The 10,326-nt window shown below is 48.3% G+C and overlaps 1 protein-coding gene across 1 annotated transcript; it reads left to right on the plus strand.

The window, feature by feature from the left end:
• Window positions 1-1,484: 1,484 nt before the first annotated feature.
• LOC144767164 (neuropeptide Y receptor type 2-like) lies at window positions 1,485-2,946 on the plus strand. The gene has a single exon (XM_078650740.1). It carries the CDS (start codon window positions 1,531-1,533, stop codon window positions 2,677-2,679), a length of 1,149 nt encoding a protein of 382 aa, XP_078506866.1. The 5' UTR covers window positions 1,485-1,530; the 3' UTR covers window positions 2,680-2,946.
• Window positions 2,947-10,326: the final 7,380 nt, after the last annotated feature.

The following is a 10,326-nucleotide window of genomic DNA, read 5'->3' on the forward strand; positions in this document are numbered from 1 at the left end:
CTTCCATTGTCCAGCAATTATAACCTGTTTTACATGGTTGGGGTGGACAGGGGTTGGATTCTAGGGTGTATGAAGGTCCCACTGGAGTGCAGCAGTCCACTGTGGTGTTCTAAGGGTACTACAGGGGTATGTACTTCTAAACCAAGAAGAATGTTAGGATTCTTTTTAGGTACTATTGGGAAATAAAAAAAAATATGAAAGGTAAATAAGTATATTCACAAGTGCCGTGAACAACAGCAACGTGCATTTTGTCCGTTCATACCAGGTCGAGTAATAGGATAATTTAGGGAATTTCGCGTAACAAGCATAATGTGAACTTTTCAAAATTACTGGAGACAAAGCCGGCGTATCAAGAAGCTAAAGCTACATCTGGCAGAAAAGGTGATGCCCAATCCACCATCCCCTGCATTCTGCTGCTCTATTTTGAGGGCAGTTGAATTTAGGGCTCCCACTGGCAGGGCCATCTTTAGCGCTGCCATTGTGATTGAAACACCTATTTGGCAAACACAGCGCCAGCTGAGATGATGTCCAATGGGCCACCCAACACAGGGCAGCCTGTCCATCGCTATTTCCACTCACAACCATTGAGTGCCAGAGGGGCATGGTAATCAAGGCAGTCTTGCCTAGAAACCTGTGCAAATGCCCTTTGGAAACTGGGTAAAAAATATCAATTTTTCAAGGGACACTGCTCATTCCAGGACCTGCCTTCAGTCCAATGGCTGAGGAAGTGGGGCAGCAAAGGGGGGGAACAAAGGCACGACATGGAATCCAAGGGGGAGCTGGAGGGCAGGGCCTGTGTACTCGGATCTTGGAGCTAATTCAAGGAAAGAGCCATGTCATGGGGCGGGGGCGATAGAAGGCACTGGGCTGTGTCACAGGGGTGGTCAACGGAGGAGTCATGAGGGGCGGGTGCAGCTGAAGTTGAGAAATAGCCTATGGACTGGGAAAAGTCTAGAGTTTACAGACCATCTGTGGGCTGTGTCATGGAGAGGGTGAAAAACCCGGAGTTCGAGTGCACATAATCCTAGAGCAGTGTGCCACTGCCCTCCAGGATAGAGGCAAAGTCTAGAACAGATATGAATAATATACTTAGTGGACAATAAGGTGTTGAAGCCGGAGAAGTAGACGTGGACGGCTTAGATCGGAACAGGAATAGGACATGTTATATCCTCACAATGGCGCAATGTTGTTAACGGGAATGTATAACGCACAAGAAATTGAAATTGTCATGTCTGTGATAAATGCAAAACTGAATAAAATTTGTTTACAAAAAATCGAGAGGGTGAAAAACCAGTGACTTGGAGGAAGGGCCATAAAATAAGTCCTTTTACCATTCGAAAATCAATAATGTATTAGCAGCTGTTTGTGCAAAGTAAGATCCTCTGCGCTGAGCTTGTGTTTTTGCAAACTGTGCCATCTTCTTGAGAATGAAGCTGCAGGAGTTTTGTCTTTCTAAAGCTGTCATTATTTTTACTTTCCAGTTTGAGCACTGGTGATTGCAGCGACCCTGCATCGAAGGTTCTGCGCAACATGGGGAGCCTGAAGCCAGCCAACCAAACCCATGTAGGGGAAGAGATTGTGAGTAATGAGAAGATCCCATGTGTCTGGCATACCCCCGGCTTTCCTCACTACGGATCTGGCGCTATTATGATGGACAGCACCAAGACTTTGGGGGTTCAGATCACACTGATAGCAGCCTACTGCCTGATCATCATGCTGGGGCTCATCGGGAACTCTCTGGTGATCTACATCATAGTGAAGCATCGGAGCATGAGGACTGTCACCAACTACTTCATAGCCAACCTGGCAGTGGCAGACTTGATGGTGGACAGTCTGTGCCTGCCCTTCACACTGGTCTACACTCTGCTGGATGAATGGAAATTTGGATCTGTTTTGTGCCACCTATTCCCTTATGCCCAAGCGCTAAGTGTCCATGTGTCCACCTTGACCCTCACAGTTATTGCAGTGGACAGATACAGATGCATCGTCTTCCACTTGGACAGCAGGATCTCAAAGAAGTTCAGCTTCATCGTCATTGCTGCCACATGGCTGTCCTCAGCTGTGCTTGCTGCACCTTTAGCCATATTTAGGGAATACAGGCATGAAGATATCCCGTCCATCAACCTGAAGATGGCGGTCTGCTCTGAGAAGTGGCCCTCGGGCAACAGCAGAGATGCCACCATCTACAGCCTGTCCATGCTCCTTCTCCAGTATGTCCTCCCCCTTGCCATCATTAGTTATGCCTACATCCGCATTTGGTTCAAGCTGAAGAGCCACATCAGCCCCACTGCTAGAAGTGACAATCAGCAGCGGAGAAGAAAAACCACCAAAATGCTGGTGATGGTGGTGGTCGTCTTTGCTGTCTGCTGGCTCCCCTTCCACATCTTCCAGCTGGCAATCGACCTGGACTTGGTCTTGATCTTTCAGGAGTACAAGCTCCTGTACTCCATCTTCCACGTTGTTGCCATGTGCTCCACATTCGTCAACCCTTTGCTCTATGGCTGGATGAACCGGAACTACAGGACTGGCTTCCTACTCTTCTTCGGGTGCAAGGACAAGTTAGAGGGCAGTCACATGGATGGGTCATTGCGTGGCCCATCATTCACCTTTAGGGCAACCACATACCAAGGGAGCTTTAAAAACACATTGGGCAATGGGCCACCACCAACCGAAGTCTAAATCGAGAGGTGAATGGAGATCAGTACCCACCAAATGATCAGACATTTGAATGTTGGCTTTTGCCACCTAGAAGTGATAACTTCTCAACATGAAAAGTTTTGAATTGCCTATGTGACAATCACAGTTCAGCGTAGACATGTTAAGTGCATAAGACCATCCAGCGCTACTCTCTAACAGCAGATAGACCATCACCACTACATGTGCATTTTGGACTAAAAACCTGTATGTACCACTGAAACGCATTAAAGAGAAGACGTAACAAATAAATGAGCATGCGTACATATCATTGTCAAAAGTGATCAAAAATCCTGCTTCCCTTTTCTTGCATTTTCCTTAGAAATTAGCATCTCCGAAAATGTCAAATTGGTCTCAATATTAAGAAGACTTCCAAATTGTTGAACAATCTGCAACCCATACTCACCAGTGAAACCTGTTGCATTGCTGAGATGAGCACCTCATTGTCGGATCATCTTCTAAATCAGGAGCAAGATTTTGAGACAGGCAGAGAGACCCCTGCATCACAGCTTCCTCGGCATGCTAGCATAGCTGCCTTAACATGAACAGCAAGCATATCCGTCACACAGGCTTTCAGATTTCACATTTAACATGGTTCAGGATATTCATGAAATTTGAGTGGGAAAATGCTAAGAAATGTAATGTTTGGTAAATGGAAAATTGTTAATTTAGCATTGCAGCCTGCTGCCAAGGGCTATATATCGGTTACCAAAAAAAGCCCTTTCACAGTTTTATAGGGCAAAGCCTCATGTAAAGACTTATAATGAGAGACGGGGCTTTGGAGGAGGGATCTAGTAAATAATGTTTACAATGCAACCACACACCATCAAGCAAAGAGAAATTCCCGAACCCTTATTATTGGGCTCTGGAGCCCTGATTTTTAGAGATTGTTGATGATGTAAGATAGGGCTAACGGGCAAACATTTTCAATCAATCAATCAATCAATCAATCAGGGGATTGTGAGCTCGTTAATCACCCGCAAGGGTCTCACGGCACTGGGAGGGGTGGGGGTCAGCAGTTCCATTCATGTATTCAGGGAGGAGGCATGTCTGATGTTGGTCAGGAGCTTGTTCCAGTTCTTGGCAGCGATGTAGGAGAAGGATATTCCCCCTGCTCTTGCTCTGTGGATGCGTGGGGTTTCGGCGAGGATGAGGTTGGCGGATCAGAGGATTTTTTGGGTACGTGGAGGGTGATTCTGTCGTTGAGGTATTGTGGTCTGTTTTTTTGTAGGCATTTGTAGGCGTGGGTGACTATCTTGAAAGTGAGTCGCTTCTCGATGTGGAGACAGTGGAGCTTCCGTATGTGTTGGCTGATGTGCTTGTGTCGAGGGATACAGAGGACGAGTCTGGTGGTGATGTTCTGTATCGTCTGGAGCTTGCGGAGTAGAGACTTGTTTATGCCGGTGTAGAGGGTGTTTCAGTAGTCCAACCAGCTGGTAATGAGTACGTGGGTGACTGTCTTCCTTGCCTCGGGGGGATCCATTTGAAGGTTTTACGGAGGATGCGGAGGATGTTGAAGCAGTTGGAGGCAACTGCATTGACTTATCGGTTCATGGAGAGGGAGGAGTTGAGTATGATGCCAAGGTTTCTGCCATGGTCCATGGAGGTCGGGGGGCTGCCGAGGGCCACCAGTTATTGTGCCATGCCGATGGGGTGGTTCCGAGGATGAGAACTTCTGTCTTCTCTGAGTTGAGCTTTAGGCAGCTGTTGCTCATCCAGGCTGTGACATCTTGCATTCCTTTCCAGAAGTTAAGTCTGGTAGTGGTGGGGTCCTTGGTGAGGGAGAGGATGAGCTGGGTGTCGTCGGCGTAGGATACTATGCTGAGGCCGTGCTGTCGGACGATGGCGGCTTGGGGGCCATGTGGATGTTGAAGAGGGTTGGGCTGAGCGATGATCCCTGTGCGACTCCGCAGTTGATTTCCGTGAGTTTGGAGAGGAAGGGAGGTAGTCTGATCCTTTGGCTTCTGCCGGTGAGGAACACTTGGATCTAGTCGAGAGCGGTTCCTTGTATGCCGGGGTCTTGTAGTCTGGCTGCGAGTGTGCGGTGGGAGACGGTGTTGAATGCTGCTGACAGGTCGAGTAGAATCAGGGCTGTGGTGTGGCCTTGGTCGAGGAGGGTGCGGATGTCATCTGTGGTGGCAAGTAGGGCAGTCTCTGTGCTGTGGTTGCTGCAAATCCGGATTGAGAAAGGTCGAGGATGGGGTTGTCATTGATGAACCTTGACAGTTCTGTGTTGACAGTCTTCTCAGCGACTTTCGCTGTAAAGGTGAGGAGCAAGATCGGACGGTAGTTCTTCAGGTCTGTCGGGTCTGCTGAGGGCTTCTTGAGCAAGGGCCTAACTTTTGCGCATTTCCAGTTGTTGGGGAAGTAGCATGTTTCGAAGGTGGTGTTGATGGTGCATTGTACTTCTGGTGCGATGGTGGTGGCGGCTCTGTGGTAGATTTTTGGTGGTCATGGGGCTGTGGGGCCCTCAAGTGGATGCCTTTCATGGTCGAGGTGGTCTCTTCGGTCGTGATCGGTGTCCAGGAGGAGATGGTGGGCTGGTTATTGTTGCCAGTGGGCGGGCTGGCTGCGGAGTCAGGAGTGTGGTTGTTGAAGTTGTCATAGAGGTTTTTGATTTTCAGGTGGAAGTAGGATCCGAGTTTGTCACTAAGGTCTTGGGAGGGGGTGATGTCCGTGGCTTCACTGCGGGGCTTGGTGAAGTCCTGGATGACACTGAAGAGTTCCCTTGAGTTGTTGGAGTTGGCAAGGATTTTGTTGTGGATGAAGGTCCTTTTGGTGGTTCTGATGCGTTGATGGTACTCTGTCATGGCGTCCTTGTAGGTGGTGTAGTTTTCAGGTGTCTTGCTGTTTCTCCACTTCTTCTCTAGGTGTCTCCAGGTGCGTCTGGCTACTTGGAGGTCAGTGGTGAACCAGGCGGATTTACTGGGGTGCTGTTTGTCAGGGTTGCCTAGCGGGGTGAGCTTGTCTGCACAGTTGGAGATCCAAGTGTGGAATTCCCTAGCTGCGAGGTTGGGATCGGTTGCAGCGATGGGGGTGCTGTGTTTGAGGGTGGAGTTGAGGTGTTCCTCGCTGACTCTGTTCCAGTTCCTTCACGAGGGCGCGGGGGCGCAAAGCGGGTTTGGGTGGCTTGGGTTTGTTGATTAGGAAGTGTACACAGTGGTGATCGGTCAAGGTGGTTGCGTGGTGTGACTGAAGAGGACGTTGTTACCTCCAGCGAAGATGGGGTCGCCAGTGTGTCCTGCCTTGTGGGTCGGTGTGGTGACAAGTTGTTTTAGTCCAATGTTGGAGAGGTTGTCACGGAGGATGGCAGAGTTGGGGTCGTAGGGGTTGTCAAGGTGGAAGTTCAGGTCTCCAATGAGTATGTAGTCCATGGCGGCGATGGGGTTGGGTGTGATGAGGTTGGTAAAGGTGTCGGCGAAGAGGGCCCCGGGGCCATGGGGTCTGTAGACGAGGGTGCCATGAAGTGTGGAGTTGAGGCTGGTCTGGACCTGGAAGTGCAGGTGTTCGGCGGCACGGAAGGTTTTGCTGGAGGTGGTGAGGCAGAGCAAGTTGTTGTGCACGATGGCAAGGCCTCCACTCGGGCGAATGGGGCGATCCTTCCTCTGGATCTTGTATCCGTCTGGGATGGCTATGGCGATGTCAGAGGCTGAGGTGGTGTTGGTACAGGTTTCCGTGAAGAAGGTGATGTCACGTGAGAGTGAGTCCAGGAGGATCCAGATCACCACGGCATACGTTTAGGAGGATGCATCTTAGGGCGTCGGCGGTGTTGGTGGCTGCGGCAGTGTTGATGTACTGGCAGCAGTTGTGGCAGGAGAACTGGCCATGGGTCGTGTTCGGTGTGGCCTGTTGGCAGTCATTGTTTCGTCCAGTGTTCAGTGCGTGGAGGGTGGCAGTGTCATAGTGGTGGATGGTTTGAGATCCAGGGTCCTTGGCACTGGTCGTGGTCGGGTTGCGGACGGGCGCAGACGGGCTTGCCTCAGGTGCGGCAGCGGCCCGCCTGCCACGTGCTGCCACAATGAATAGGCAGGAGGGACGTGCAGCTGGGAGGCAGTGAACTGGAACGCGCAGGATGGAGGGGCCACAGGGGAAGCAGCGACCGGAGGAACATGGGGCAAAAACCAATACAATCAACACCAGAGGAGACACGGGCCAAAAACAATACAATTACAACTATATGAAGCAAAAGAGTAGACGGAAATTAATTAAACAAAAGATCAAAACACACCAGAAGTGGAGTCAGGTGTAGCAGGAGGACAGGGATAAAGCAAAGCGAAGGCGGGCACAAGCGGACAAGGGTAGCTTCGAACACCTACTAGGAGAAGGTGAACGGGGTGCGCGCAATAGCGAAGCTGCTGGGGAGAGGAGCAGCTCCAAGGCCAAGAGGTCAGAGGACTTACAAGCACTCCCCCACAGCAGCCGCCATAAATATGGAAGAGGGACATGCAGCTGGCAGGCAGTGCTCTCAACCGGCAGGGGGGAGGGGCCGCAGGGGAAGCAGCGGCAGGAGGAACACGAGACAAAAACCAATACAATCAATACTAGATGAGAGTGAGACATGGGCCAAAAACAATACAATTACAATTACCACTGTATGTGGCAAAGGAAGGGAGCAGAAATTAATTCAACAAAAAAACAAAACACAGCAGAAGTGGGGTCAGGCGCGGCAGGAGGACCGGGGCAGAGCGAAGCAAAGGCGGACTGAAGCGGACCTGGGCAGCCTATAGCACCTACCAGAAGGAGGTGAACGGGTGCGCGGAACAGCGGAGCTGCTGGGGAGAGGAGCAGTTCTAAGACCAGGGGTTCAGAGGACTTTAAGCTTTTCACTGGATGCCCCCTTGGATGACTAATCTAGCCTGAGGCAGAAAGGCTATAATACAGTTCCACCCAATGAGAAACACAAAGACAATCACTGGAATTTTGGAGAAAAAGATTTATAGGAGCATTTATCAGAATTTCATTACTCTATTGCCTTCAATAGACTTCCATTGTTCTAATATATAGACTTATTGATGGGTAGAAGTGTATTACGGGGATGTTTTTAACCTAAGGGTTCCTTATTACATCTAATAGACAACAAAATTTGAGCTTGCTTTGTCTATGATATAACTCAGAATCCCTCGTTGAAAAACGCCCTTGTGCTCTTACCCAGGTAAAATTCTATATATGTTATGCATGACCCTCACAATCATCTCTCCCTGCTTTCACCTGCTATGCAAGAACAGAGGAGTAAAGGGGGGCCATACATAACGCGGCCTCTCCGCCCTCTCCCAAATGTAAACATTAAAAAAACATGGCCTCCTGTCAGCCACCTCCACCACTCTGTGCCGTCCCTCCTCCTTCCATCAAAAGCGGTGATCACTACTTTGCAGCACTGCTCTGACAGGCTCTCACAGAGCCCAACCAGAGCAGCCTGGGATTCCTTCATGTCAAGTTCTGTTACCCACTGTGAGCGCATAGGAACCTTAGAAAATAATGTGAATCTCAATAGCACGCCCACGTGTTTGGTGTATAGGGTACGAGGATAACCTTGAATCATGCGGCAATGTGTCACAGAGACAAGTTCCAAAATAGCCTTTCAAACTACAGTGAAATAAGAAAGGAATGACTCAAAAAGTTATTTTCAGAGATGAATTTAGAAAAATCATGAAGGTTTATTTCAAAATTCAAAAAAGAGTACAATACAGAAATGCAGCATAAGTCTAATCTAAATGCATGAATTCATTGTAATGAAGGCTCAAATGTGCAGTCAAATCATTAAGAATCGGACAGCATCCGTAAAAGAGTCACAAAAAGATCTGGCTCACCTCCAAATGCAAGTGTTTATACAGCCATTATTTCCTTAGAGGGGCATTAGAACTACAAAGTCACTACGGTGAGAGAAAAGAATTACATTTTCAACAAATCAAATTACATATTTATAAAATTTCATATTACCCTACCATCTTAGTACTAACCTAGTTAATGAATTGATTCAGGCCCTCTGAACTAGGGGCATATTTGCAATAAACTGGCAGTGTAGCTCCAAAATTGCTAACATCACACTCCATCAGTTTAAAAACACAGGGAAGCATCATATTCACAAGAATGCGGTACACCCATGCATTTCCCCTAGCGCTGGCGCTAAATCTAACTGCCTGGTGCCAATGCAGTCACCCCGGTACCATAGTGCGAGGATGTCTACGTTGTAGGAAATGATTGTTCATGTGCACAAAGGTATCCCGTCCTGCGCAAACAATCCATTGCAGCACACATAGCACATAGCAGTTGCAACTCATCATTATTTAATGATTCTTATGTGGAGTAAGGGAAACCATCCTGCACATGAACAATCACTTGTGGCAATTTGATCTTTCTGTGTATGCTGCATAATCCAGCACACATAGAAACAGCAAAAACAAGGAGAAATCAATCTTTTCCCCTCGTTTCGTCAGGTTAAGCCCAGGTTTTTCCTGGTCTCACTTTTGGCACTGACACATATTTACACCACTCTTGTAAATAAGAGGCAGCATCAAAAGCAATGTGTGTTGCAGCGGAACGCCCACTGCAATACCCATTGCCCACCCCTTTCACGTTAAGTAGCTTAAAGCCTGTAAATAAGGCGAAGGGCTTATCGCCATCAGAATGCCATAATGTATGATATTCTGGTGGCAATAAGCCCTTGTAAATATGACCCCTAATGTCATCCAAGGTGTCAGGATAAACTGACCACATAAACCACAGTGAACCATTGTGCATGAATGCAATACCGCGTGCATGTGTAAGGTCCTAGAGAAACAGTAACAAGCTAGACATTCTTTGAGAAGAGTGTCCTTCATGAATAAACAAATCCACAGCTTGCTTGACTATGTGCAGCAGAATTATAAGCAGAACATAAACTTGATGCTGTGACATTCATTTTGCAAAAACACACAATTGATGGATGGAATGCAGAACAATTCAAAACAGTGAAGAGATCTGGCTTAAATCCATCATTCTTTTGCTCACTATGCCACCCAAAATTTGGACCTGGCCATATGCAAATCACTCTTGACCCTGTGCCTCAAGGGAACAGTCCAGCCCCTACTACCAAGCCAGGTCCTCCATGGACGGGAAACAAGCATCTTAGGAGCGGTTTCGGGGTTTCACCCTTCTTCAGCCAGGATAGCTTGATTCCAGTGGAACAGTGAGCCCAGGACCCAAGTCTGGGCATACCTGGCGCATTCAGGGCAAGAAAGCAAAAATCACACAATTGATGGAAGGAATGCATAACAAATCAAAACATTCAACCACAGTCAAGAGATCTGGGTTAAATCTATCATTCTTTTGCTCACCATGCCACCCCAGTTTGGACCTGGCCATTTTCAAATCAGTCATGAGCCTGTGCCTCAAGGGAACAGTCTAGCCCGAACTGCCAAGCCAGGTCCTCCCTGGTCCGGAAACAAGCATCATAGGACCGGTTTTCGGGTTTTACCCCTTTTAGCCAGGATAGTTTGATTCCAGTGGCACAGTGAGCCCAGGACCCACATCTGGGCATACCTGGCTCACTTGGGGCGAGAAAGCAAAATCCACACAATTGATGGACGGAATTCAGAACAAATCAAAACATTCACCCCCAGACAAGAGATCTGGGTTAAAGACATCATTCTTTTG

This window comes from Lissotriton helveticus, chromosome 7, assembly GCF_964261635.1.
Source record: "Lissotriton helveticus chromosome 7, aLisHel1.1, whole genome shotgun sequence".
NCBI classification, from domain to species: domain Eukaryota; kingdom Metazoa; phylum Chordata; class Amphibia; order Caudata; family Salamandridae; genus Lissotriton; species Lissotriton helveticus.